This window comes from Aspergillus terreus, genomic scaffold (genome assembly GCF_000149615.1).
Source record: "Aspergillus terreus NIH2624 scaffold_1 genomic scaffold, whole genome shotgun sequence".
NCBI classification, from domain to species: domain Eukaryota; kingdom Fungi; phylum Ascomycota; class Eurotiomycetes; order Eurotiales; family Aspergillaceae; genus Aspergillus; species Aspergillus terreus.
The window spans coordinates 2,164,649-2,191,902 of NT_165972.1; the positions used below are offsets into that span (position 1 = coordinate 2,164,649).

Below are 27,254 nucleotides of genomic sequence, written 5' to 3' on the forward strand. Positions count from 1 at the left end.
TCGTTCGATTCTGTGAGAGCCCAGAATCGATGCTAAGTGAGAGATTGCCTGCAACCAGAGGGGATATCACACACACCTGTATTCGCCATGCCTTCGTCTTCTACCTTTGAACTTGCCGGTCGGCAGTTCCCCAAGGTGACCTGGTATAAGGATCCGGGGATGAGAAAGACCTACATTTGTCTGATGCTGGTTGTCTTGACTGCGGTATGTATCTTCGACAATTCACGTCATGGTCATCACTGATCCCCTGTAGGCGACCAATGGCTACGATGGGTCGATGATGAACGGATTGCAGACTCTTCCGCACTGGCAAGCGTACTTCAACCACCCCGAAGGCTCAAAGTTGGGCATTCTCAACGCAATCATGTCTCTTGGCTCGCTTGCGGCGTTGCCCGCTGTGCCCTATACGGCTGATATCCTAGGACGGAGAATGGGCATCTTGATTGGTTGTCTCATCATGTAAGTTGTTAGAGTCATTGCCTCGGGGTACACCGTGCTGACAGTATTAGGATCCTGGGTGTCGTTCTCCAGAGCGTCAGTGCCAATTATGGCATGTTCCTGGCTGCACGGTTTTTGATCGGATTCGGAGTCGCTATCGCTCATGGAGCTTCTCCATTACTGATCACTGAACTGGTGCACACCCAGCATCGTGCCATCTTTACTACCATCTACAACAGTAAGGACTGGCTACGACGATTCCCATAATGACCACTAACTCGTGATAGCCACGTGGTACTTGGGCGCGATCGTCGCCGCTTGGTTGACTTTTGGCACCAACAACATCGATAGTAACTGGTCCTGGAGAGCACCGACTGTTGTCCAGGCTGCGCCATCGGTTGTCCAGATCATCTTCGTCTGGTTCGTGCCCGAGTCGCCCCGTTTCCTGATCTACAAGGGTAAGGATGAGCAGGCACTAAAGGTGCTGGCCGACTGTCACGCGAATGGAAACCAACAGGACGAGGTTGTTCAGCTGGAGATGCATGAGATCAAGGAGACTATCCGCCTCGAGAAGGAATTTGAGAGCAACAGCTGGATGGAGCTGGTCCGCACCAAGGGCAACCGGCACCGTCTGATCATCTGCATTACTGCTGGATTTTTCTCGCAGTGGTCTGGCAACGGCCTGGTGTCTTACTATATTGCCAAGATTCTGAACTCGATCGGATATACTAGCTCCATTCAGCAGAACTTGATCAATGGCTGTCTCCAGATCATGAACATGATTGTGGCGCTGACCATGTGTTTCTTTGTGGACAAGATCGGCCGGCGCAAGCTCTTCCTGGTCTCGACGGCGGGCATGCTGGTGGCTTTCATTGTCTGGACGATTTGCTCGGCGCGGTATGCCATCGCGGGCAACCATAACGCGGCCAATGCCGTGATTGCGATGATTTACCTGTACTATGTGTTCTACAATATCGCGTGGTCGGGTCTTCTGGTGGGATACACGGTGGAGATTCTTCCGTACAGCATCCGGGCCAAGGGAATGACCGTGATGTGGTTCTGCATTGATGCTGCTCGTAAGTGGTCCTGGTGTGTCATGCGAGTTTTCTGTACTGACGGTCTGCAGTGTTCTTCAACCAGTACGTCAACCCGATTGCGCTGGAGAACATCGGGTGGAAGTACTACATCTTCTACTGCGTGTGGCTGGGCGTGGAGTTGGCGGTGGTGTGGTTCTTCTACATTGAGACGCGCAACACGCCACTGGAAGAGATTGCGAAGTACTTTGACGGGGAGAACGCGATTGTGGGTGGCGTTGCAGGCACGGAGAAGGCACGGGAGTTGAAGAATACGCTGCACATCGAAGAGGTCTCTTGATCCGGTAGAGTTGGAGTTTTGGTATCTTATGTTGTTTGTATTATTAGTTGGGTAGATGGTGTTCTGCCTGAGGATGCCCAGGTAACTTCAACTTCAACTCACTACATCATCAACCTCCTACCTCAACCTCAACCCTACACGATCCTCCTCTCCTTCTCATAACAAAACAATCTCCATCCATTGATACCTAAAATACACCCCCCTTTTCCGAATCAACTGAGTTTACACTAAATCCACTCACCATGGTACGCCTCCTCCCCCCGCCCAGTCCAACCGGAAAAGCACAAAACAGCCAGGATTCGAAACACTAACCGAATTGCGCAGCCGCCCAAACTCAGTCGAAGCGACAAACAAGCTTTGATCGTCTCCCACCTGCGGTCAACAGGCACCTGTCACACGCTCAAGGAGCTGGAGAAGACGCTCCCGGCGGTGGCTTCGATCAACGGGATGCAGGTGAAGGAGTACATCCAGGAGCTGGTGGATGAGAACGCGATCCGATGCGAAAAGATCGGCAGCGGCAATTGGTACTGGTGCTTTGGCGACGACGAGCGACGGCAGCGCGAGAGTCAGCGGGCGCAGCTACAGCGGGAGGTGGATCGCGTGCGGGCGCGCTGGGAGGGGGTGGTGGGGGAGGTCGAGACACGACGCCGACGGCTTCAGGAACAGGAAGAATCGTTGTGGCGTGAGGATCGGAACGAGGCGGGACGCGTACAGCAGCAACAGCAGCAGCAGCAACGAGAGGCGGTCGAGGAGGAATGTCGCCGCCTTCGCAGCAGCTTGCTGGCGTGGAGGACTACGACAGGCACCACGGTGGCGTCGATGCGGTGCCAGACGGAAGAGTTCCGGGCAGAGACGCAGCGGTGGACGGAGAATGTCTACGTATTGGAGGCGTATCTGACTCGGTTGGCTGGGGAAGATCGCGCACTGGTTCGGGCGGTACAAGAAGAGTGTTATGGGGAGGAGTATGACGAGGAGGAGGGCGGACTACGCGAGATTTTCTAGAAAGCATCATGAGTAAAGCGTAGAATAGTATGGGTGTAGTGATCGTGGAAGTTACTGCCGTGGAAGTAAGTACAACGTGGGAGGGAGCGTGATCTTGATAATCAGAGTGGACCAAACTAAGAAGCTTGACTGGCGGCACGCGAAATCCCGTTTGGGCTCGTCCGCTCTCTTCCCCATCTTCATCTGTCTGTCTGTTTCCCTCTCTTCTCATCTCTTCTCCGTACCTATCCTTTTCTCATCTTCCTCCGGTCCTATTCCTCTCTCTTCTATTCCTTCTACCCTCTCTTCTCGCCTCTCTACTCCCTCGACTCCCTCTACCCCCTCATCTGACAACAGAAATATGAGGGCCGGTCATCTCGCCTCCTAATCCTCCTCTTACCCACTCTCACTCTCACTCTCTCCTCGTATCCTCGGGTCTCTTTCCTCTTCGATCTCCTTCGCTCAGTCTCCTCGATTCCTCTCTTCATCCGATCTCTCCTCGATCATCCAGCTGAACGACCGGCCAGACCACACTCGGGGAGACACCCGACGCACCGCCGTTCTCCGATCTCTGCGATCGCATACCATACCATACCATTCCCCTCGATCCGCCCAACTCAGACTCCATTCCGTCACGCTATCAGTTACCTCCCAATTGGCCTCCCTTTCTTCAGCACTGCCATCTACGACCCCTTGCGTCGCACCCCCGTGGTCTCGAGGGTCCATCGATTTGACTGACGTTGATTCCGGATCGCTCCCTCCTTCCATCTCCTCTCCTGCAATCTACCTGTCACATCCTACAACCCCCCATCTTGTATGGATCAAGCGCGGCGTGGTTGTGGGTCATGTCCGTCAACTCTCTCCCCTCTCAACCCTCCTCCTCGCTGCTCGGTCGGAATCGCAGCTCCTTATCCTTACTGTCTCGGTTTCGCTCCCAACTCGGTCAACGCAATCGCAGCATCGCCGATTACTACATCGAACCCGACGATCCGTGGCGGTCGTATTTCCCCGGCGACACCATCACGGGCACCGTAGTCCTGACCGTCGTCCGTCCTGTTCGCATCACACATCTCGTTGTCAGTCTCCATGGCTATGTCAAAGTCTTCAAGAACACCATGCCCTCGGGGGACGTCGCGCCCGATATGGGGTTCCTCGGTCCAGGCCGGGGCCGTCGGGGCGCGGAATACTTGGGGAATGGTTTGGCCACCCTGTTCGAGGACGAGGTCGTCCTCTGCGGCGAGGGTCGTCTCAAGGAGGGAATCTACAAGTTCCGGTTCGAAATGTCGTTCCCGCCGTATGCGCTTCCCAGCAGTATTAGTGTGCGTTGGATATGCCCCCCTTCTTTCTTCTTTCGCATCGGCTAACACCACCTAGTTCGAACGAGGAACCATCTCCTACATGCTTACGTCCACCCTGACCAAACCGACCACAATGAACCCGACCCTCTCCTGCCGACGACGCGTCAATCTACTAGAAAACATCGATATTGCTCCATTTCCCGCCCCCAAAGCGCGCGTCGTGACCCTCGAACCCGTGTCGAAACGCTCCAAATCCAAGGCGAAAGGCAAGTCCGTGTCGTCCGATGCGGGACCGGACTCGGCCTCGCTAGGGACGTCGGTCAATGGCGGCGACACTCGGCCCCCGCTGAGTCCCGCCCCGAGCAATGTGAGCTCCTCGAGCCACCTCAGTAACAGTAGTCAGAGTTTCCAAATCGCCAGTGACCCCAGCTCCTCGACCAGTACGGGCATGCGAAATAGCGAAGCGCGGAGCATCACGCCGTCCCTGGGGGACAAAACCATCACGGCCAAGGCCGAAGTCTTACGGGCAGGCGTGCTACCGGGGGGACACGCTTCCGATCGTCATCACCATCAACCACTGCAAGCAGGTGCGCAGTGCGCACGGTATTATCGTCACCTTGTATCGTCAGGGCCGCATCGATCTCCATCCGTCGATCCCGATTGGGCGCACAACGGAGGGCAAGAAGCCCATTTACGAAGATATCTACCCCCGCTCTCGGACAGGACTGGGGGGCCTCACGATCGGCACCAGTCGGACGAGTAGCGTCTTCCGGAAAGACCTGACGCAAACCTTTGCGCCGTTGGTGGTTGATCCGACGAATCTCACGGCCGTCGTCAAGACGTCGATCCGCATTCCCGAAGATGCTTTCCCGACCATCACGCGCACGCCCGGCAGTATGATCAACTTTCGGTATTATGTCGAAGTGGTGGTAGATCTCCGCGGCAAACTTACGTCGCCCGAGCGATTCCTGCCACGGTTCAACATGGTTTCGTCCGGGAGCAATTTCTCGCCCAGCGGCCAGGTGCTGAACCCACCGGATACCAGCACGAACTCGATCACCACCAGCTGGGCGGGCAACATCCTAGACACCGACCAGATCCGGCGCGAGAAAGGCGTGGTCGCCGTGGCCTTCGAGGTGGTAATCGGGACGCGAGACTCGCATCGGCGGGCGAACCGCGTCGAACGCACCGACTCCACGGCAGCGGGGTCTGACGTGCCGTCGTCGATTGAAGCCCCGGTCCTGGACGGGGAGAACAACTGGCCGGCCGAGTCTGGTGTGCCGATTAGCGCAGATGAGGAGCATTACGCGCCGGACGAGTACGGGTTTCCCCAAGAGCCCTATTATTCAGAATACGCGGACGGCGTGCAGCAGCCCTACCAGTCGCTGGGTGACATGGTCTCTGCGCCGCAGCTGGAGGAGCCCGCAGACGAGAAGGCCCGTCTTCGACAGGCGGAGCAGACGCTTCTCCCTAGCCAGCCGCCAGATGAGGCTGTAGCAGGCCCGTCGGCGGAGATGGCGGTGCCGACGGCGCCGGTGCTGCCGGAAGACGACCACCTGCAGGACTACCAGCATGTGCCTTCGCCGACGCAGAACGGCATTTCGCCGGCAGTGATGTCCGCCGAGTCGGTACAGACAGTGGTACCGGGCAGCAGTGCAGCGATGCTGGGCGAGTCGGCGACGGCGCCCGTCGACGACAAGCAGGAGCTCGAGCGGCAGCGACTGATGATGGAAGCCAGCGCGCCGGACGAGATGGACGGCGGCGGACACGGCGAGTCGAGCGCCGGACCCAGTGCGCCGGTGTTCCACGACGACGACGACCACCAGCTGGTGGGAGGGACGGCACACGGCGATGAGGCGTTACCGCGGTATCAGCGATAGGACGGCGTTGGCATTGGGCGGGGCGTTTGTTTGGTTCATGTCTTGCATAGGGAGATACCATTTGCATTTGCTTGAGCATAGGTACCTATGTACATACGGAGTACATAGGAAGCATAGTCGCTGTTCTTGATAACGATGTTATCGGCTATCTCTTACGTAAGACGTAACTCTCTTGGCGACACGCCTCTTTGTCGACTTCATCTCCCCTGAATCCTTCCCTCTCTCTTTATCTTCTCCTTCCGCCCTCTCCCTCAACTCCAGAATCAACATGGCTTTCCGCAACGGGTCGTTTGCGACCTTTCTCATCGTGTGCCGTACGTCCCGTTACCTCCACCCCCACGATCCCCTCCTCTAACCACCAACAGCCACCAGCTTCTTCCTCGGCATCATCTTCTCCCTCTTCCCCTACGACTACCCGATCCTGTGGTCGACCACGCCGACCCCCGCCTCGCATTATGACTACCTCGAGGCGCACCTGCAGTTCTTGCACGCCTCGCCGCCGCTGATTCCCCGCATCCTGCACATCGTCATCTTCCTCGGACTGGCCGGCCTCGTCGCCAAGCTGTACCGCCCCAGCGAGAGCAACATGCTGTTCGACGGCGCGTCGCTGGTGCTCTACATGTGCGGCATCACCGTGTACATTGCCAACATCGTCAAGGGGCTGCGCCTCGTCTCGGACGGGAAGTACGGCAACGAGCTGGCGAATAACCCGGACGATGTGGATCAGATCCTCGGGCGTGAGGACTCGCTCAAGGTGCTGTCGGCGAGTAATACGATCCTGGCGCTGGTGTTGGTCGGCGTGTTGGTGCTGCAGGCCGGGCAGTGGTATGCGGAGCGGAAGGATGCGCAGGAGTGGGAGAGCTTGAATAAGGCTTCGGCTGGGGAAGGGGCTGCATCGTCCGGGTCGAAGCAGAAGAAGAAGAATAATTGATCTGGGGCTGCTTCTGGATTCTTGTGTGGGAGTTGGGGTCTGTGTGGTATATATGGTGTATGTTTACGAGCAATGGAGTACGAGTATGAGAATGAGAATGACGTCTCGTGAGACCAAGTATGTATGTCGTGTCTATATACATCGTCGCTGGGATATCATATAATCATAGAATACGTAAGACATGAACCAATCCGCCAAGCAGCCCCGCTACTTCAACGCCTCCGGCGCAAACGAGAACGGACTCCGCGGCAGATCCGGCGACCGCGGACTCAACGCCTTGGCGAATAGCTCCTCGCCCGAGTCGGCGCTCGACGTGCGCGCCATGCCGCTCATCGACGCGAACCCGCTGCCCGCCTGCGCCGTCTCCTGCTGCGCCTGCAGCGCCTGCGGGGGATAGTGCGCGACGGTGCGCACCTGGTCGGGAGTGTCATTCTGCGCGGCGGGGGGCGCGACGACCCGGTGGAACGAGGTGAACGAGGAGACGGCCATGTCGGGGGACTGAGGGGAGAGGAAATGCGATTGCCCTGGCCCAATTAGCATTACCCCATCAAGCCGATTGTAGTTCTACAAAGGAATGAAAAGGAGGGTATACCTTCAGTCGACAACCCCGTCTGCAACTTCAACCCCTTCAGCTTCTCGCCGAGCTTCCCGCCGCTGGTGGGCGAGACGGGCGTGGCCGGGCCCATGGGGTAGCTCGGGTCGTGCACCGGGGCCGCATTGTTGGAGTTGCTGTTATTGTCGAGGCCGAAATTCGTCTCGATCCACTCCTTCTCCTGCAGAGCCATGTGCAGGGCGATGCCCTCGACGTTATGCCGACACTCCTCGCGGATCTCCTGCTCCAGGCTCTGCAGCCGCTTCTTGGCCCAGATGGTGTGCAGCACGCCCTTCTTCCCGGCGGCGCGGCCGGTCGCCCCCAGCTCCGGGGGGAAGATGGCGGGGAGGGGGTTGAGCTGGATGGCGTTGTCTGTCGTCGTCGAGGTCGGTTTCGTTGTCTTGGGGGTGTCTGTAGGATGGGCGGCGTAGGAGAGGGTGACGACAGGCGGGATGGTGGCGTGCGGCGGGAGGAGAAAGTAGACGCGTCGGGTGTTGTCGCTGGTGCGTTCGTCGGCCGGTAGAACGGCCTGTTTGCCCTCCCAGGAGACGTGCCAGGAGCCGGGGCCGGCGGTGGACGGCTGGATGGGGAGGTCGTCGTCGTGCCATTCGATCATGAGGATTTTGGTGCCATCGTTGGCTTTGCCGGCTTCGAACTCGAAGCGGGCCAGGGCGGAGATGGCCAGCTGGGAGTTTTGGGGGCGGGGGGTGTCGAGGAAGTCGCTGTCGGGGGTGAATGGGAAGGACATTTTGGACTTTTCTTTTGCTGTGGTGAGAGATGAGTAGAGGGGAGAAGAGGGAGAAAGAGTATACGGAGAGAAAGAAAGAAGAGTTGAGGGGTCGTGGGTTCTAATTATAGATCTTGGCGGGGCTATTTATATTGTAGAATCTCTATAGAACAATCGAACAACCCTATACAATGTCTACTTCTATCCTCTACCTTCCTTCTGTCTTTCTACATTTCAACAGAGATAGAAGAATTGGAACATGTTGAACACGACAGTGAAGAAGTAAACAGAAGCAGAATACTGTCCATCTTCCTCCGTCTAAAAATAACTGTGATGAATGTGCAGCCACCCAATCACACCCGCTCTCTAAGCGCTCAGCATCGCAGTCGTCACAGTTCAGCTGCCGAGTCTGTATTATTGTTTCATGTTCTCGTATCATCCATACAGAAAGTATCACATAGGAAACAAAGAGAGCGACCGATATCCATAACCATGTCCAAGTCCAAGTCCAAGTCCAACCATCCGAACTATACCAGCCATAGCACCAAAACATAGCAAACCCAACGCCAAACACCACGCTACCATTTCCCTAAAAAAAAGAACTACTCCTCCTTCTCATGCTGCGTCTTTCTCCGCTTCCCTTTGGGCGGGTCCTCCAACTCCGTCCGCTTATACGTAACCGTATGCGTAACCACATGTCGCACACTGAGCCGTCCGCTCGCACTGCGCGGCCCCTCCAGATACCGCAGCTGCCAATCGGACGGCGAGTAAGGCGACCGCATCGTCGTCGCACTGCGCGGGGATGCCGCGATCGTGGGCGAGTACGGCGGCGGCGGCGGAATGCGCAACGAGCGCAGATTGCGTGGATCGCGCCGCGGACGAGACGCCGCCCACGGTACGGGCGGCGGCAACGACGCCGTGGCCGATCGGATGGAGGCGTCCGGGTTGAAGTTGAATGTGCTGCTCACTGCGCTGGTGGGCTGGGATGTTGGGGAGTAGGCTGGTGGCCTGTTGGTGTTGGTGCTGCCGCTGCCGCTGCCACCGTTACCGTTGGTGTTGCTGCTTCCATTGCTATTGCTGCGTCCCCCGTCAAAGGTAAATTTGGAGAAATCCACGCTGGCGCTGTTGGGACTCGCAAAGACGGGGGTCAACGCCTTGAGGAACTCGGTATAGGCGGCGGGCGGCGTGATAGGGGTCGACAGAGCGTCTTCGCTCTTGACGTTGTCGGAGAGACTGGAGCTGGCGCCGCTCTGTAGCTCTGACGGGAAGGTCATGGTTTTGGGGGTTTGGAGGGGATGAAGGACGGGTTTCATTGACGGCATTTTGGCGGTTGGTTGGTTGGATGGATGGGTGCAGATGTAGATGCAGGTAGTATAGATGGTGTAGACAAAGAGGGACCCCTCGACTCCCGCACACTACGAGAGAACAAGACTTGAACCGAATTCTCTCAACCGCAGAGGAGAAAAAGAGAGAACTAAAGAATGAAGAAAGAGAAGAAGAAGAGGTGATTTATGCAGGCAGAGCTGATACGGTATGAAACACGTACGGCGCGGTTTGAGTTGGCAGGGATTTAGGGCTTCACTCGACACTGCATCCACCACGAATCAGGACTGCTCCCCAGGCGTTGACGGTGATAGATCTGCGGATCAGTCGGCCTGAAACAGATGCAAGTGAGACGACCTGGTGGAGGGGCAATCCTCTGCAGAGAGGGAGGGAGAGAAACAGACGTCGACATGTTCGGGACGGCCACTCTTTATATCCATCCTCGTGCAGCAAGCAGATGCTCGCGCGCGCCATCTGAAGCAAGCCTCCTCGACCATCCAACAGACCAACGCCCTCTTCTTGCAACTGTCTGGTCACAACCGCCGACTCTCCCCCACCCCTGACCATCACCAGGCCGGGGCATTGGCCCCTCCTGGTTCGTCCAGCGTTAACGCGCACGGCCTCATCGCGGCCTAGGGGCGGCTCGCCCTCGACCACCTCCTGCGGAGTCGTCGCTTAGATGCGTGTTTGCTGTGGGATCTGCTGAATTGCATTGTGTTTCTCGTTGGCTGTTGGCTCGACAGTCCCCGCTGCTTGTTTTGGCGCTAGTGACTGAAGGAGTCACTCGGCGCTTACAGGATCTCGTCGGCGCTTCCACGCACTGGGCCTGGGCCTGGTGGTGCAAGTGGAATGTCCCCGATACCCCTCATTGTGGTGACTTGTTCTGGTCCAGCTGGAGTCTCGTCCTGCTGGGCTGCCTTCTTCAGGACGGATTTGGCGGGGGCTGCCGATCTCTTCGTTGTACGTAGCGTGGAGTGCGTTCCTACCGAGCAAATACCGAGCAAGGATCTACGAGCACCCGACGCCTGCCCTTCTGGCTCTAGTATGTGAGCAGTGTCGCCCTGGGCTTGCGCAACGGGGTGAGACACTTAGGGCTGACAAGTTCATCCTTCGCGTCTTGGTCAAGTTGCTCACAACGGAACTTTCCCGTTAAAGATGTCCCGTCACTTGTATCGCAAGCATCTTTAGATTTATAAGGCCTACGGAGGCAGCCACAATATCTAGGGCACCCTCAACTCGGTATAAACAAGAAACATGCGCCATCGTTTAGCATCCCAGTCCCGGCGCTCCGACGCCCAATTTAACCGTATATTGGCATGCTATGGGAGTAATTTCAGCCTGCATCTGGCTCTCTAATGTCCATATTCAGGTTCTTTTGGGGCTCGGACGATGGTCGAGGTCGACAGGGCGTTCGAAATGTCGGTGGGCATCAGGCGCCGCAGAGCCTGGGCTGCGCGACCGAGAGCCGGAAGGTCCTGGGTGATTGGCCCGCTGAGGGAGCTCACATAGCCCTGGTACGTCTCATGGAAAGGCTCGACTGCTTCCAGGGGGTCATCGCTTGTCTCAGAGGCGGCGTGGATGGGAATGAGCTTCACATGGGCGTAGTCAATTTCAAACCCTTCAAAGATCATGCCACACTGCTGGATGCCAAAGGCCTGCGTCAGGAAACCGGCTACCTTGTGCGCGGCCTTCATCAAATTGGTGTAGGACAAGGGCTCGATGGCGAAGATGTCGCTGGAGAGGTGAGCCCGAGGCACCAGGACTGTGAATCCTTCCGCATTAGCAAACGGGGTGAGAAAAGCGACATGGTCCTCGTCCTCCCAAATCCGCCATTGCGGTAACTGGCCACGAATAATTCGAGCAAAGAGATTCCCATCGTCATCGGGACCGTCAAAGCGGTTGTCGAAGGGTGGGGACAGTCCCGATACAGATTGGATCTTGTGGCAGATCTCATCCAAATGCGCCGAAGCCATCATGGGGCCATCATGCGAGGACACGTATCCAGGGAAGGTCCTGTGGAACTCCTTCACTTCGCTGGTGACCGGTTTCCAATCGCGGCTCAGCCCATGCAGGGGCCAAATGGAGAGCTTATTCGCACCCTCGGTGATCAGCGCGCAGCGTTCGACCTTGTAGTACTCGCCAAGCACTGCAGCAGTGGCGTGGAGGACATTCATGACATGCAAGAAGTCATCCAGGGGCAGGGCGAACAAGTTGCTTGCGCCCAGCTTCAGAGCAGCCACGATATGTCCCCGAGTCGATGGATAGCGTGAATTTCCAATAACCATATGACTATCTTCAAAGAATTGGAGGGTTGGAAGCACCAGGACCGTGGTTGGGTGGATTAGTATCTTGGGACTTGTGGACGACGAACCCCGGGCGATGGGAAAGTGCCGTGCATTGGACTCAACAACGGACTTTCCAGAGGCGTCTACCGCCACCACCGCGCAAGGTGCACCCGCTCGCGAGATTAGGTCCACCGCCTGGCGAGCAGCGTCACGCAGGCTGTACCCAGCAGCGTACAGTCGGGCGACGGTGTGGGCAACTGATTGCTTGAGGATTTCATCTTCAGCGCCACTCCTGTGGAGTCGTCAGCAGAGTAACGGCACTCAAAGCCAGGGCAAGGCTAACCAGAGGACACCGATGCGATCGTCGACATAGAGACCTGCTCTGCAGATTGCAGTATTCATCTTGCCCGTCCCTCCTCCAGGTGAACCACTAACAGCCAGCTAGCCGTAAGAGTCGAGAACAATGGCCCCGTTTTCATTTAAAGCCACCCCATGTCCAGCATCGAATGGGGCGCAGTCCTCCAGAGCAGATACGGCCAGGTCCACGGCCTCCCTCGCGGTGGCTCCCATGCCAAGTGCCTCGGTGATCTGACCAGCGACTTGGTGAAGGCTGCGACGGATTTCTCGCTGGCGATCAGCATCCGGGCAAGTCTCGGTACGGCAAGTCTCGGTACACCCGCCGTGCAGGACAAAATGCCAGGTAGTCGGTTGAGTGGTGCGAGGATCAGTCACGGTCGTCATGTCTCTTTCTGTATAGAGGGAGAATATGGTACAAAGTCAGGTAGCATTAGTATGCAGGTATTGACGAGGCTGAGACAAAGGGTGAGAGGAGGAAGTGGTACCGCAAAAGTCTTTAGGTCTTGGGCCGAAACCAGGACAACACTCTAGTGTGAACAGATGAGATGGCCCATTGCATGGTACAGTACAGTCTATCTAACAATAAATGCTCTACAACTTCATCTCGCGCTCTCCCTTCGCCTTCATGGCCACCTTGGCCGCCTCCCGTCCGGCCCGACGGCCAAACACTGCGCCGGACGTCAACCCACTGCCGCCCGGATAGTTGTTATAGAACAGCCCGCCCATCATCTCGCCCACGCAGAACACTCCCGGAATGATATCTCCCGTCGTCGCGTGAATGACCTGCACCGTCTGCGGGTCGACCGCCAGCCCGCCAAACGTAAAGGTGATGCCGCACGAGACCTTGACAGCCAAAAACGGCCCCTGATCCAACGGCAACGCCCAGTTCGACTTGGCAATCTCCAGCTTCTTCATGCGTGACTGCGTCGAGAGGCCATCCCGCGTCGCAGGATCCCACTTCGCATCGGGATGCTCCCGTCGATGCGCCGCCACAGCCTCGTTATACTCGCGCACAGTGCGCACAAACTCATCGCGGTCCTGCAACCCCCGCTGCGCACACTTCTCCGCTAGATCCTCAATCGTGTCGGCCGTGATGTGCTCGACCCGCTCGGGGCGGTACTCTTCCGCGCGCAGCCACGGCGTCATGCGCGCATCCCACACCTGAAAGGCGATCTGGTCCGGCTGCTGGAGGATGGCCCGCCCGAACCGCGCATACGTGTAGTTGCGCAGGTCGACGCCCTCGTCGACAAACCGCCGCCCCGTCGCATTGATCATCAGCCCCAGTGGGTACCCGGACTTAGTGAACTCGTTCGACGCCTCGCGGTCGCCCGTGTGCGCCGGCGCGTTGGCGTCCCACGCCACCGAGTGGCAGCCCGACCAGTTGCCTGCCGGCCGCACGCCCAGCTCCCCACCCAGCGCCAGATCCAGACAGTCGCCCGTGTTGTAGGGCGTGCCGCGCACCAGCGCCAGGTCCCAGCCGGGCCCGAGGAACTGGCACCGGTGGCGCGGGCTGGCCTCGAAGCCGCCAGCCGCGAAGACGAGTGCATGCGCTGCGATGGTGCGTGTCTCGCCGTGGTGGATGACTGTCGCTGACACGCGGCGCTGGGCGCTGCGTGGCCGCGGGTCGTGGAGACGCACGCCTGTCAGCGCTGTCTGCCAGCAGACGACGACGCCGTGGCGGCGCGCAGCGGCGCGGTGGTCGGCGATCAGGCCCTTTCCGCCATCCTGCGTCTTCAGTGCCATCCCGCCCCAGAATTTGTAGCGGCCGTCGACTTCGTAGGCCTGCCGGTTGAAGGACAGCTGGAAGCGCACGCCGTTGGCGGCGAGCCATTTGACGGCTGCGTTGGACTCGGTGATGAGCGTGCGGCTGAGCGCCGGGTCCGACCGCCCCATGCAGATGCGCTGCATGTCGTTGGCAAAGTCGGCTTCTGTGTATGGGTCGAGGTCGATGCGCTGCGCCAGCTGCTCGTCCACGTTGTTGACGATCGGGAGGAGATCCGCCAGGCCCCCGTGCACGGCGCGGTAGGCGCCCGCTGTGAAGTAGGAGTTGCCGCCAGCCCATTCTTCGGGGCATTTATCGATCAGGACGACGGAGCCGGCGCCGGATTGTGCGGCCGAGATGGCGGCGGAGAAGCCTGCGTTGCCGCTGCCTACGACGAGGACGTCGCATTCTGTTGGGAGGGACATGATGGTTGTGTAGATGGAGGTGGAGGTATAGGATGAGAGGAATTGAAGTGGTTGGTGTAGTGAGTGAGTGTCGATGGGAAGAAGTTGTTTATATAGAGGTAGAGAGCTGTTCGCGGGGAAGCTTGACGGAGACTGATGCTCCGTCTTGCGATTATTAAGTGCACATCTGCACCTGCATCTGCATCTGCACACCAACACCCAACACTACACGCTATACACTATACAATGCTCATGTACGGATGCACGGAGACTCTCACTCCGCGTATTTATAGTGTAGTGTCCTGTGGTATACATCTCGGCTTTATCTCCGTGAAGCATCCCCACTGCGGGGTGCGTGGGGGTCGGCATTATTAATGAATGACATGACAATCTGATATTCTTCCATCTTCCTCTGCTCTACCACTCCCCTCAGGAACATCGCCATGTCGAATCTACTCATGTTTGGCGCCACCGGCGCAATCGGTCAGTTCATCATTGATGCCATTGTCGCCGCAAAGGACTCCTTCGGCCGCATCGCCGTGTTTACTAGCCCCAACACCGTCGCAACCAAGTCCGAGCAGATCGAGGCTTTGAAGAAAGCTGGCGTGGAAATTATCACCGGCGATATTGCCAACCCGGACGATGTGAAGGCCGCTTTTGCTGGTGCGTAGCGACACTCGACTCAGAGAAAGTCTGATCATCCTAACTATGCAGGTATCGATACGGTCGTTTCCGCTCTCGGCCGTGGTGCCATCGCCGCCCAGATTCCGCTCATCCAGCTGGCCGCAGAGAGTCCCCAGGTCAAGCGCTTTATCCCCTCCGAGTATGGCACCGATATCGAATACAGCCCCGCGTCGCAGCACGAGAAGCCCCATCAGCAAAAGCTGAAGGTGCGGGCCGCGCTGCGCGAGGTCCAAGACAAGCTTGAGTACGCGTATGTGGTGACCGGTCCGTATGGCGACTTTCCCTTCTACATCGGCCGCTCGCCGGACCCCAAAGTCGGTACCTTCCATGTGGCTGCGAAACGTGCGGTGTTGCTGGGCGATGGGAACGGACGCATTAGTTTGAGTAGTCGGCCTGAGTATGTTTCTCTGTTTTCCCTGTCTACATCCGCCGCTGCGGTCACGCCTGCGCTGTGCAGTTCATGCTAAGATCAACAGTGTTGGGAAATTCGTCGTGCATACCCTCACCCACTGGGATGTGTCGCGCAACCGTGCTCTGAAGCTGAACTCGTTCACGACGAGTCCGCGGGAGATCCTGGCGGAGTTCGAAAAGCAAACTAACAGCTCTTGGTCGGTGGAGTACACTCCTCTGGACGAGCTGCGTCATCTCGAGGAGGAGGCTTGGGAGAAAGGGAATCCTCTGGCTACGTTGTACACCTTGCGGCGCATCTGGACCGAGGGAGGAACGCTGTATGAGCGTCGGGATAATGAGGATATCGGGGCGGTGGATACTGACAGTCTGGAGGATTTGGTTCGGGGGTCGATTCAGGCTCAGTTAGCTTAATGTTGTGCATGAGAATGAGGAATGATGTTGATTTCGTACATGCCTTATGCTCACTATTCTGTATACTGGGCGGAACGTCATCCTCCGCTAGGGCTTCCCCCGCACGTGCTCCGACGGAACTTCTTCCTCCGCTTCTTTCCTCCTCGGCCTGTTGTGCTCCTCCAACAACGTCGCTGCGTCCACGTCCCCATGAAGCCTTCCAATCGGTCATGTCAGTTCTGTCGCGCTCGGAAAATCAAGTGCGACACGGCCAAACCGACCTGTGGATCATGTCAGCGCCATCATCGCCACTGTGTTTATCTCGTTGAACCCCCGCGGCAGAGGTATTCAACCCATTCCCCTGCTTTCTCGTGAACACAGCTAACCACACGACAGACCATCAAAGGCTCTGATCAATGCGGCCCATACACAGCGACGGGCCGTGGAGAATGTCCTGGTCGCTTTGAAACAGGCCGACTCTTCTGTTCGCGACGAGATCCTCAACTCCGTCACCATCCAGGCCAATGGCTCCCTCCACATTCCCAGTTCCATGGCATCCGCGGGCGATGCCAATCGCCCTTATGGCTCGTCGCAAGAGCGTGTCGGGTCCAGTTCATCCGTTGTCGAAAAGACCCTCGATGAATGCCACGACTCTACCTCGGATGAGGAGTACGATCCGACCACCTTTCTCTCGCGCGATGAATGCGGAACTGTGGGCATCTTCGGGCTCACGTCTGCATTGCATGCCCGTAGTCCCACCGACGATGCCCAGTCCAGCCCCCGGATAAGAGCTGAACCAGACCGGTACCAGCTGATCGCCGAGGCAGCCCTGCAGCGACAGAAAGAACACGACCTGCGCGTGTTGCCCACCATCGCGGGTATCCCCGCTGAGCTCGCCATGCATCTACTCGACCTTCATTGGAATCGCCAGCATCACACCTTCCTGCTCACGTATCGTCCGGCCTTCATGCGCGACCTGCTGCACGGCGGTCCCTACTGCTCCGAGTTTCTGTTGAACGCCGTCTTCGCCTGCTCAAGCAAGTTCTCCGAGCGTCTGGACGTCCGCGCCGACCCCCATCGTCCGGAAACTGCGGGCAAGCGCTTCTTCGAACGCTGCGATCAGATCATCGCGGAAGAGTCCCTCCTCACCCACTCCAGTATCCCCACCATCGCCGGCCTGATCATGCTGGGAAGCACCTTCAACGCCTGGGGACAGACCTCCAAGGGCTGGCTGTATACCGGCTTTGCCTTGCGCATGGTCCATGATCTCGGGCTGCATCTGGACTGCAAGGAAATTGCTGGTAGCAGCGCTGAGGATATCGAGGTGCGTCGGCGCGTGTTCTGGGCGGCTTTCATCTGCGACAAACTGCAAAGTCTCTATCTCGGCCGCCCCTTCACTATCCAACTCCGCGATGCCCACGTCTCGCGGGACTTCATGGACACCTTTGAGGAAAATGAGCTATGGACGCCGTACGTCGATCCACTCAATCCTCCCACCCACAGCCCTCTCTCCTTCCGTCCGACCCGCATCCACTCCGTCTCCGTCTTCCAACAGCTCTGCTCTCTCTCCAAAATCATGACCAGCATTATCGACCGGTTCTACATGGTCAGCGCAACTGGACCCAGGGCCCGAAAACACCTTGCACAGATAGACCGCCGACTCACGACGTGGTATCTCAAACTACCGCCGGCGCTGCGCTTCGAGCCCTGGGCCGACGATCCCACCGCACCCAGCTCAGCCACCGTCGCCGCGCCAAACATCATCATTCTCCTGACAACATACAACGCCCTTGTGATCCTTCTACACCGCCCGTTCATCGGCGCCAGCCAGCCCGCCTCCGACTCCTGGGAACGCTGTCTCACCGCTGCGCGCAACATCACCAGTCTGGCGCTCGCATATCGCTCGGCATACTCGCTGCGTCGCGCCAACTACCTGCTCAGCTACGCTGTCTACGTGGCGTGCACAATTCACGCGCGCAACCCTGCGATCCGGGAGAGCACGCGACGCAAAGAGGCGTCGTCGCCGCTGACAGTGTGTTTGCGGTGTTTGGATGAGTTGGCGGTGCCAAATTGCGGAGTGTCGACTCCGGCGAGGATCATTCGACGATTGATGGAAGCGAATGGAATGGATACTGACAGTTCACGAGATGATGCTAACGTCCAAGACCCGTTTCCGGTGGATATGAATTTTGACTTTCAGATGCTTCCTGGCTTGGACTTCGGTGTTGGGCACGATCCGGAGAATCTAATGCTCCATGATTTCAACCCGGATGTGGATTTGCTGTTTGGGTTCATGAATGGTTCTTATCTGGATATGAACGGGGTTGTTTGATCCTTACGCTACCCTACAGCAATCATATCCATTCATGAAAAGGGCCATTGCGTGCCAGATGCCTTGGGAAAGGCTTGCCATAACAGAGTCAAGCGGTCTGTCCTCATCGACGCGGCGAGCAAGAGATATGAGCTCTGATGAGAATATGAAGTCACTCCGTGCTTGCAATTATGAGCAGCCATCTCTGCTGAAGAGGTGTATCACTTGGTATGCAAACGCCGAGTGTTATTCTGTCTTCGCCGCTGATGGAGCTTTGGTTGAAGCCACGGCAATTACATATCGCGCCGCTTATATCCTGAATATCAACTAGCAGTCTGGGAATTGCTAGATTTCGTGGACTCTGCCATTTCCGGATAACACATTCTTCCGGGGTACCCTCTCTAATACAAGCCTACGAATATCAAACCAATACAAACCACTCGAGCAATACTCCACGCTTTCGCAGCGCCTCCGGGGTCAAGCAAGGATCAGACTTTACTGTATCTCCACTCACCGTGTTGCGAAAGGTCCTAAACGTGACCGGATCGTCCCCGGTCCTGTTGACCGTCTCTAACTGCCAGTCTGATGCACCCACCGTTCTGGGATCCTGGTCGTACAAATCCCCAGTCTCGGCGTTGCTATAACGATAGACTCCGTACCTGTCTGATGGGCCGATGAAATACTGGACTCGCCAGGGCGAAGGTAAAGGCCCGAGAAAGTCCCGCGAGTCGCTCAGCTCGGGCATAAGGCATTCTCCCACGACTAAAAAGCCGCCGTGCGGCACTCTGCGTAGCACCATAGGCGAGTCGCACCCAAGCAGACTGACTATCTGATCCCCTGCGGCTGTTAGAAGGACTGCAGTGAATCTGTCTAATTCACAGAAGAATACCTGGTTCCGTGCCAGGAGGCCCAAGTGCTACATAGCCCTCATCAGCGCTTAGGTAGACTCTGCCAAGGAGAAAGCCGAGGGCGAACTCCTCTTGAAAAGGGAGATCCCCTTCGTTTTCGCTGGTTATACTATCTCCAAAGACAGTGGGGCTGCGCAGGTGTTCCTTCCACTGCTCCAACGTGAGGACGTTGTTCTCCGGGAACCGGTCGGCGAGGTAGTTTCCCGTCATCGCTCGTGCAGCATTATCGGGTACAACGCAGTCTCCCATGGTACTTACGAAGTTAGCGCGGATGAGTTCTTGGATTGCCATGACGGAATCGAGGAAGGTGCTTGGGTCGCTCTCTGATCGGTAATTTGGGATTGGAGGAGTGACCGTGCGAACAGTGGCCGAATGGACCCCGAGGACGCTCAGGGTGCTTCCTTCAAACCTCACATCACATGCTGCGTATCCCGACACGAATTGCCACTCTGCGCCCTTAAGGGTGGGGAACTTGCTCGAGAAATCAGGAACCCAAGATGGGGCGTCGGTTGTTCGGCCGTGCAGCTGACAGTTCTTGAGAAGCTCTAGGCGTTGGACATGCTCGACATGGGCGCGAACAAAGGCGAGATAAACATCTCCTACGGGCAAGGAATACTGCGGGCTGACCTTGAGCTGAAAGTCATCCGGGAACAGACCAAGGGCGCCATATATCCGGTCCCGGGGGTCTGCGCAGCCTCTTCCGGCTGTGAGATGGAACCGGTGGTAGATCGGGGTATCAGCCTGGACAACGTTGGCCAGCCGCTCGATGAACGACAGCCTGTGGCGGGACAGGCATGGACACGGGTCTTGTTTTCCCCAGAGGAGAATGACTGCGCGGCGGAAATGTGACCACGACATCTGGGCAAACCCACACTGCAGGACTGCGTCAGTGGCCAGCTGGATCTCCTGCACTACCCACACACGGCTGAACCAGTCTCGGTGGATGAACGCGTTGATGGCCGTCCACTCCGCCGTGCTGTATGGTATCGCGTAGCGGAAGTAGCACCAGTCGGGTGCGACCGTTTCGGGAGACGAGATGTTCCAGTTGTCCATGGTATTCACGACCTGTCTCCCGATGAAATCGAGGCGCTGCATAGCTAGATGGCTATCGGTGGACTCGGGGCCCAACCAGACAACCACGCGGTCCGCCTCCCGAAATATAGTGGACATGCGCTGCACCTGCTGTTCTCTCTCGGAGAGATCCTCCTGGTTGATGCAGATCGCATCCACCCAGAGCGCTCGGGGCCGGTCCTCGAAGCGGAGATGTCGCAGGGCGAGTGCCAGATTCGAGCCTATTCGCAGCTGCGTGTCGTGGGGTGAGCTCGGCGACACCAGGTACGCTGTTTCACTGCCGTGGCCTTCGCCCCAGGTATACGATAGAGCCTCGTAATGGAACAGCTTTGGCTCTCTGATTGGAATTTGGTACGGACAGAGGTCCACGGTTGGGTCTGGATGTTCCCAGGAAGACTTCCAGTTGTCGTTGGCGTCTTCGAAGTAGAAGAGGATCTGCCTGTCTGTCGTCTCGAAGATGGACCATTTAGGGGGAAGGGTCTTTTCAAGTTCGTTCAAGCTGACAGGCCGTGTTGTATTGTGAGTAGAGGGAGGGAGAGGTATATGTGAGATGCTTATCTTGATCCTGTCAGAGACCGACCCGGGATGGAGATCGACCAGCCGGATTTCATCTTTGTTTAGCTTGGAGTAGCGATAAGTCTCCATGTTGATGTCGGTCTAGGATAGCTGATCATGCAGAAGGAACCATCTTAATCAGAAGGCTGAGATATCGCATCGTGTCGACCACCTCGTGTTGAGTGTGATAACCCCGCGTGGCTGAGGCAGGGACCAGGGCATATTGATATCGAATACCCGTTCGACAGCCTTGTGGCGCTTATCATCTGGATTGGTTCTGGGTGGCCCATTACATCGAACTACGATAGCAGTTCGACGAGAATGGAGTACACAGTACTTTCTCGGAATGGGTATACTTCGGGACTACGGTTTGGGCGTGGTGGGATGTACGAGGTGTGTGTCTACATCTGCGTCCTTCCCACGCATATTAGACCACGGTGAATCGGCGGCGTGGGCACGATTTGCCCAGCTGATTGTAAAAAAGAGAATACAGGTACGTCGGAATAGTGTCAAGGGAAGGATATAAAAATAAAAAAGATATTGACCAGTGCCGGGCTCGATCCGGCGACCTCATCGGTGTTAACGATGCGAGATAACCAGCTACTCCAACCGGCCAATTGTTGATGCTAGTCAAGCTTTTTTGACTACACAAACCAATCCACACTTTTAAGCAACCTACGGAGTACATCAAAACGACCAAGAATTTGACCTATTGTCACCACTGGCTAGAATCAACCACATACTCATAAATTTTCAGTCTGCCTAATAACCTCAACTTATCTTTTCTTTCCTCCCAGAGCCCAGGAATATTTCCAGTATTCTCTAGCATAATTGGTAGGGGATCGGGCGGGGGACGGCACCGGGTCTGCACAATCTTCCTATGTCGACAACTGCCTAAGGCTTCAGCCTTCTTTTGGAGTTGAAGTTCCTCTTCTTCGGCTCTTGACTCAATAATTTAGACTCCTCACTAGCCAAAATCAGGTCTCTTTCCCTTTCCAACTCCTTGCGCTTTGTTAGGTGTGATTTGTGTGACCATAATATCTCTGGCCTGCGCGGGTAATCGATTGGGTCGATGCCAGCTTGCTTGAGATCTCTCCATTTCTTGCTCAGTGAAGCCTTTGATATGGTGGCAATCTTTGTGTCCGCCGGAACAAACGAACAGAACCGCTTCTTGCAGACCCTGCATCCCCGAACCGGGATGACGTACCTTGAAGGTGTCTCGGCAGTCCATCTGGGTTTCCTATCGAGGTATTTTTCAGTCCCACAGTTTCCGCAGCGGGTCTGGACCTCCTTCTGCGTGGCTCTTCGCTCATCCTCCGATAGACGCAGCAGGTATTCGTCCCAGTTTGCCGATCGCGCACACTGGAGGCTCCGGCGTGTTGCGACTTTGTAGCCCTGGTTCGGGTCCAGCGGGATGAGGTTTGCGAAATAGGTACCCTCGATAGCAGAACTGCAGGATGGACGGCCACATCCATGTAGGCGATACCAAATGACGTACTTCTTCGGGTCTTCCTTTGCGTAGGAAGCAAAGGCGTCGTCAAGAACTCTTTCGCCACATTTTGAGCATTTTCTACGCACAATGTCGTAAGGGCTCGCACCGGGAATGATCAGATCCGTAACACTCTCGTGCCTTTTCTTTTGCGCCCTGGCAATGTACCAGATCCCAACCTTGACTATGGCACGCATAAGGGACTCGTTACGCTGTCCGTAATTGGCAGGCGACAAAAGGTGGAACGCTGTCAGAAGCTCGCCTTTGGACGAAATCGGCTTCTGGTCAATCTGAAGGCCAGCCTGTTGTTGGATCCATTTAACGAGTGAATCCGGGATCTCATGCCACTCTGAAATATTGTCCCAATCTGACGGATGCTCCGACAGAAGTTGAAGCTGGGTTGTATTGCGAATATCCGTGCTACCTACGAGGACTTGTCCGGCAACCTCGAGGAAAGTTCGAGTCATATTGCAGATCCTGTGAGATCTCCGTAGTTCCTGTTTAGGTATCAGCGGTGAACCGTCCATGAGGCTTCGTGGGGGCACATACTTCTTGTATGGTGTCCCCTCTTATCAGTTGTGATAAAGATTTTTGCGTGAGCGCCCCATCGCAGGTTTCCTTGCCGTGTATTTCCATTGCCGATTCAAGCTGATAGTATTTCTGTGGGAATGCCTTTTTTAGCTGAGTATCGGCATCGGCTTCTAGCCGGTTGACGATTTCCCTATGCTCGCGGGTAAACTGCCCATAAAGCGCAGGACGATGGATGGTTTCATAGAAACCCTGCGTGATTGCTATGCCACCCAGCTTGCTAGCCACATTTAGGTATAGGTCTTGCTTTCTTGCAGTCGTTGCCCTGAAACGAACTCCCTTCTCCGTAAAGAACCCATGATAAAAGAAGAACTGTGGGTGTGCCACAAAGATGACGAATCTTATGAGTCTCTGGTCCTCTAATTCTAGGTACAGTTCCACATCTTGGAACCGACCCCAGAGTTTGAAGGGAACCAGGTTGACAAGCTTTTTCATTCTTTCGCGCACATGTCGTCCCCAGCATATCTCGACTTTAGCACCCATTTGTCTCCTCAGAGAGAGCATGAAGTCTTCGTGGATCTCAAGCATCTCGTCAGTGTAGAACAGCAACACGTCTTCTGTTCTGTCGCAGCGACAGATGTGATCGAAGATAAAACAGTTTTGGGACGAAAAACCAGCTTGGTTGATTTGCTGTATCGTAGGATTTGACTTGGCTTCTGTCTCTTGACGGTATGGGTCCTTCACGTAAAAGGTCGGATTGTGAAGGTGACAGGCAACGACAGCATCAACATTGCCGCTGGGTTGTACCAGTAGTCTTGGAGACCTTTCTGCTCCGAGCCTCTCCCATGCTTCTGTTTCACGTATGGCAAAGTGCGAGAACGTGTCGTGTATATCGTGTAATGAGCCTGTCGCGTGTTGTGGAGTTAGCTACCTGATATGGTTGTTTTGGTGACAGAGTCATAAGGTCTTACCCTGAGTTCGATTCTCCAAGTCACCGATGAGAGGCTTAAGGACCATTAGACGAGACAACTCATCCTTACTGAGATGGTCCTCCGGAGATTCAAGCCAAAGGTCCCCAAAGAAGCGGTAGGGATAGTCGCGCGTGGTGACTTTGTTTATGCTCTGCATGATGGTGCCAATGTCGTCGCTTGATGATTGGACTGGCATGCACTCTCTAGACCGCTGCCAGAATGTATGAGATGGCTGCAATTCACATCGTGGTTGAGTAAATATTACCTATCATGATGAATGCTCCCTTGCGAGTGTACCTGGGTTGGTGTTTCTGAGGGGTTGGTGGGTAGAGAGACTGGGATGAGAAATGGAGGGGCCGGGGTTTGAATATCTCATGGTAAGCAAACAAAAGAGTGGAAGTGACGAAGGCGGGGGTTTTTCTCTTGTAGCATGGCACGGATGAATTTGTTCCAAAAAGCAGGCCAGCTACCTACCTGCTACCTACTCCCAAACCCGACGAGTGTGCACATCGCATAGCGTTAGTACGCATGCATCTTCTGTCCCATGTGACAAGATTATCCGGTTGGTCAAATCTATGGGTGCGTCGCCATTATTATAATTTGTCGAGTGAATCAGTTCACAGCTTATACTGACGGTGTGGCCATGACCATCAACTGCTGGTTTGAGGGACGTACGCAGCTAGCTATCTGTAGCCTACGGGAGGTGAGCCAAGCTGGGCATGGAGGGACCATCGTGGACATCCAACGCAAGTGGAGATTGGGAGTCTCTTGCTAGGATCCCCATGGCGGTGGTTTGTGAACACTGTTCGGTGTGTTCCATCGAGGTGCCTTGGGGCTAATCAGTGGATGCGGCTCATGGGACACGATGGGACTGAAAATATATATATCTGCACCTACCTCCATCAGGTGGGCCACGAGTCGCCTCCTGTAGTAAATCCGGATTGCTCACATACCCCCTTGCATATTCATGGACTACGAAGTCAGCCAAAAGTCTCCCTACTGACAGATTGCAGTTCACTGGTACGTGAGGTAGGTAAATCTATGGAAAATTTAGGTAGGATCATAAATCCGAAAATTGAGCAGTATCACAACAATTGGCCGGTTGGAGTAGCTGGTTATCTCGCATCGTTAACACCGATGAGGTCGCCGGATCGAGCCCGGCACTGGTCAATATCTTTTTTGCGATTTTTGTATATCTTCTGAATACACACATTCTATCGATGCTACTGTAGTTACATTTGTTTTTCCCTCACTGCAATAATATCGACAGATGAGATGCCTTATAATTATGTAGGAGTACATGCAATGCGCTGTAGATCCTGTGCTAACCGTGTTGGGCGGTCAGCTGAACCCCTCGCATCTTCTACTTCGACTTCACCTTCAGTTTGATTCTCCCTCCAACTTCAACCTTCAAATGAATGAATTCATATCTCCTCAACAGGACCCTTGGGTCTATCTCTCCCCACTCCTTCCACGTCGCCCAGACCACCCGTCTGGTCCATAACCTAGAGCCTGCACCTGGCATTCGCTTCTCCAGCCTGCGGACTGAAGAGCCTCCAGATGGAGACGATGCAGAGCTCCCCGCCGATGAGGACATCCTCGCCCATAAATCCGGCGTGAATGTCCTCGCAATTGACCAGCATGAGGGCCGATTGTAAGCGCACTCCGATACAACCGCATACCTATCGCTAACCAGACTAGCATGGTCTCTGGAGGCGCCGACCCTTCCATCCATCTCTGGGATCTTGAGACGAGAACGTCCGAGCTAGACCACATCCACCGGTCTATAGCATCCGTCAACAAGCCGTCGCACCCAGACGCCCATACGCATGCCATCACCTCCGTCTCCATCTATCCCTTTGATCCCACTCCGTCCACCATCCTGACGACATCGCATGATGGCACCCTCAAGCTCTCCGCCTTGGCTCCCGGCGCCATCACTCCAGTCCACACCTTCCAGCTGGACTGCACGCCCTACACGCACTCCTTCTCCTCCCACCCGGCGTCGCCCCTCCTCATCGCCGTCGGCACCTCCGAAAAGCCCGTCCGACTCCTCGACCTCCGCTCCGGTCTCTCCACCCACGGCCTCCCCGGCCACACCTCCTCCGTGCTCTCCGTCGCCTGGGCGCCGCACCAACCGCACATCCTCGCCTCCGCCTCCACCGACAACCGCGTCATCCTCTTCGACATTCGCCGTGGCGGCCACAACTCCGCCATCGCCGCCCTCGACATGGACGACGCCGTCGGCCTCGTCGCCCCGCGTACCGCACCCCAGCCCTACACAAGCCGCCCAGCGTACTCACCCGCCGCGCGCGCACACAACGGCGCCGTCACCGGCGTGCGCTGGACCCCAACCGGCACGCACCTCGTGACCGCCGGCCAGGACGCCCGCATCCGCGTCTGGGACGCCTCAACCGGCGCCAACACGCTCGTACATTTCGGCCCGCGCATCCGCAACAGCGTGTCCACGCAGCGCACTGAACGCGCGCCCCTCCTGCTCCCGCGCGGCGTCATGGCCCCCGGCCACGAGACCCTCCTGTGGCCCAACTTCAACGAGCGCGACGACCGCGGCGAGATCTTCATGTGCGAGCTGCGCGAGGGCGTCTTCGTCAAACGCCTCAAGGTCCCGGGACTCATGACCAGCCGCCAGAACTTCCGCGGCCGGCCCAGCGCGCTGAGCGCCGCGCGCATCAACGCGCTGGCCTGGCGCGGGAACGGCGCCGCCGGCGAGGGCCTCGAGATGTTCTCCGCGCATGGCGATGGGACCGTCCGCGCGTGGGTGTCGCGCGAGCCGGACGGCGAGCCAGACGAAGCCGAGGAGGCGGAGCTGGCGGAGCGGAAACGCAAGCGCGACGTGCTGGACGAGATCTACCAGGGATTTATGCGAGGCTGACATCGACACTATGCATACGACCATTCATTCATTCATTCGATATAATACATGCAAGTTCATTCCCAAGTTCCAACCTTACTCCTCCGCAAACCGATCATACGCACCCCGGTTCTTATTCGAATGCTTCAGATCGCGAACATGTCCCTTCGCCCCGGGCCAGTTCGCCCCGATCTCATTGCGCTTCGTCTCTCCCTCCGCGGGGAACGTGTGCCCCGTGCCGGTGACGACTTCTCCGGTCGGACCCATGTCGCGTGGCCCGCGCGGCATGTCGGTGGCGTTGTCAGCCGCGAAGGCAGTCGAGGGCTGCGAGACGCCGTCGAAGTCGAAGTGGGAGCTCTCGGACAGCTGGTCCGGACGCGGGACGGAGGGGATGGTATTCTGGATGCCGGCGTCGTTGGGGATGGAGGTGCCCTCGGGGGCCATGTCGGAGAGGGAGCCGCCTTTGTGGGAGTTGGACATTTTGATGTAGTTATTGTATAGTGTAGTAGATGCACACAGTTTGGAGTAATGGAGAGTTGGTTAGGAGAATGTGTTGTGGTGTTGTTGCGATCAATTGTACTTATACCTATGGCTGGGTCTGATGTCACCGCTTGTCAGTGTTGATGATGGGAGTATGATATCAGATCCGATGGCGCATTGTATTGAACAGGCAACCCAGTGGAGACTGCGGACCATAACCAGTCCATGTTAT

General features: G+C 56.5%; 13 protein-coding genes and 2 non-coding genes across 15 annotated transcripts; 7 read left to right on the top strand and 8 right to left on the bottom strand.

Moving 5' to 3' along the window:
- Positions 1–87: 87 nt before the first annotated feature.
- On the top strand, positions 88–2,814 carry ATEG_00773 (putative GAJ protein; the record flags this gene model as incomplete). Its single annotated transcript, XM_001210859.1, has 6 exons — positions 88–204; positions 254–459; positions 510–676; positions 726–1,514; positions 1,565–1,740; positions 2,137–2,814. The coding sequence occupies 6 exons, from the start codon at positions 88–90 to the stop codon at positions 2,812–2,814; spliced, it is 2,133 nt and encodes a 710-aa protein (XP_001210859.1).
- An 824-nt stretch (positions 2,815–3,638) lies between these two features.
- Positions 3,639–5,971, top strand: rim8 (pH response protein PalF; the record flags this gene model as incomplete). Its single annotated transcript, XM_001210860.1, has 3 exons — positions 3,639–4,112; positions 4,168–4,458; positions 4,622–5,971. 3 exons carry the CDS (start codon positions 3,639–3,641, stop codon positions 5,969–5,971), a joined length of 2,115 nt encoding a protein of 704 aa, XP_001210860.1.
- A 268-nt stretch (positions 5,972–6,239) lies between these two features.
- ATEG_00775 (putative secretory component protein shr3) lies at positions 6,240–6,902 on the top strand (the record flags this gene model as incomplete). Its single annotated transcript, XM_001210861.1, has 3 exons — positions 6,240–6,285; positions 6,337–6,689; positions 6,786–6,902. The coding sequence occupies 3 exons, from the start codon at positions 6,240–6,242 to the stop codon at positions 6,900–6,902; spliced, it is 516 nt and encodes a 171-aa protein (XP_001210861.1).
- Positions 6,903–7,109: 207 nt separating this feature from the next.
- On the bottom strand, positions 7,110–8,242 carry ATEG_00776 (uncharacterized protein; the record flags this gene model as incomplete). The annotated part of the gene is made up of 2 exons (XM_001210862.1): positions 7,110–7,426; positions 7,495–8,242. 2 exons carry the CDS (start codon positions 8,240–8,242, stop codon positions 7,110–7,112), a joined length of 1,065 nt encoding a protein of 354 aa, XP_001210862.1.
- A 581-nt stretch (positions 8,243–8,823) lies between these two features.
- Positions 8,824–9,543, bottom strand: ATEG_00777 (uncharacterized protein; the record flags this gene model as incomplete). The annotated part of the gene is made up of 1 exon (XM_001210863.1): positions 8,824–9,543. The coding sequence occupies one exon, from the start codon at positions 9,541–9,543 to the stop codon at positions 8,824–8,826; it is 720 nt and encodes a 239-aa protein (XP_001210863.1).
- A 1,353-nt stretch (positions 9,544–10,896) lies between these two features.
- Positions 10,897–12,231, bottom strand: ATEG_00778 (uncharacterized protein; the record flags this gene model as incomplete). The annotated part of the gene is made up of 2 exons (XM_001210864.1): positions 10,897–12,121; positions 12,173–12,231. The coding sequence occupies 2 exons, from the start codon at positions 12,229–12,231 to the stop codon at positions 10,897–10,899; spliced, it is 1,284 nt and encodes a 427-aa protein (XP_001210864.1).
- A 546-nt stretch (positions 12,232–12,777) lies between these two features.
- Positions 12,778–14,094, bottom strand: ATEG_00779 (uncharacterized protein; the record flags this gene model as incomplete). Its single annotated transcript, XM_001210865.1, has 1 exon — positions 12,778–14,094. One exon carries the CDS (start codon positions 14,092–14,094, stop codon positions 12,778–12,780), a length of 1,317 nt encoding a protein of 438 aa, XP_001210865.1.
- Positions 14,095–14,795: 701 nt separating this feature from the next.
- Positions 14,796–15,858, top strand: ATEG_00780 (aromatic alcohol reductase; the record flags this gene model as incomplete). The annotated part of the gene is made up of 3 exons (XM_001210866.1): positions 14,796–15,015; positions 15,067–15,433; positions 15,513–15,858. The coding sequence occupies 3 exons, from the start codon at positions 14,796–14,798 to the stop codon at positions 15,856–15,858; spliced, it is 933 nt and encodes a 310-aa protein (XP_001210866.1).
- Positions 15,859–16,387: 529 nt separating this feature from the next.
- On the top strand, positions 16,388–18,169 carry ATEG_00781 (fungal specific transcription factor domain-containing protein; the record flags this gene model as incomplete). Its single annotated transcript, XM_001210867.1, has 1 exon — positions 16,388–18,169. One exon carries the CDS (start codon positions 16,388–16,390, stop codon positions 18,167–18,169), a length of 1,782 nt encoding a protein of 593 aa, XP_001210867.1.
- A 400-nt stretch (positions 18,170–18,569) lies between these two features.
- ATEG_00782 (HET domain-containing protein) lies at positions 18,570–20,772 on the bottom strand (the record flags this gene model as incomplete). Its single annotated transcript, XM_001210868.1, has 2 exons — positions 18,570–18,985; positions 19,038–20,772. 2 exons carry the CDS (start codon positions 20,770–20,772, stop codon positions 18,570–18,572), a joined length of 2,151 nt encoding a protein of 716 aa, XP_001210868.1.
- A 451-nt stretch (positions 20,773–21,223) lies between these two features.
- ATEG_10488 lies at positions 21,224–21,297 on the bottom strand. The gene has a single exon. It is a non-coding gene; the product is annotated as a tRNA-Val (tRNA).
- Positions 21,298–21,576: 279 nt separating this feature from the next.
- On the bottom strand, positions 21,577–23,827 carry ATEG_00783 (uncharacterized protein; the record flags this gene model as incomplete). Its single annotated transcript, XM_001210869.1, has 3 exons — positions 21,577–22,668; positions 22,721–23,604; positions 23,671–23,827. The coding sequence occupies 3 exons, from the start codon at positions 23,825–23,827 to the stop codon at positions 21,577–21,579; spliced, it is 2,133 nt and encodes a 710-aa protein (XP_001210869.1).
- A 939-nt stretch (positions 23,828–24,766) lies between these two features.
- On the top strand, positions 24,767–24,840 carry ATEG_10485. The gene has a single exon. It is a non-coding gene; the product is annotated as a tRNA-Val (tRNA).
- Positions 24,841–25,088: 248 nt separating this feature from the next.
- On the top strand, positions 25,089–26,563 carry ATEG_00784 (WD repeat protein; the record flags this gene model as incomplete). Its single annotated transcript, XM_001210870.1, has 2 exons — positions 25,089–25,324; positions 25,372–26,563. The coding sequence occupies 2 exons, from the start codon at positions 25,089–25,091 to the stop codon at positions 26,561–26,563; spliced, it is 1,428 nt and encodes a 475-aa protein (XP_001210870.1).
- A 75-nt stretch (positions 26,564–26,638) lies between these two features.
- Positions 26,639–27,022, bottom strand: ATEG_00785 (uncharacterized protein; the record flags this gene model as incomplete). The annotated part of the gene is made up of 1 exon (XM_001210871.1): positions 26,639–27,022. The coding sequence occupies one exon, from the start codon at positions 27,020–27,022 to the stop codon at positions 26,639–26,641; it is 384 nt and encodes a 127-aa protein (XP_001210871.1).
- Between the last annotated feature and the right edge of the window lie 232 nt (positions 27,023–27,254).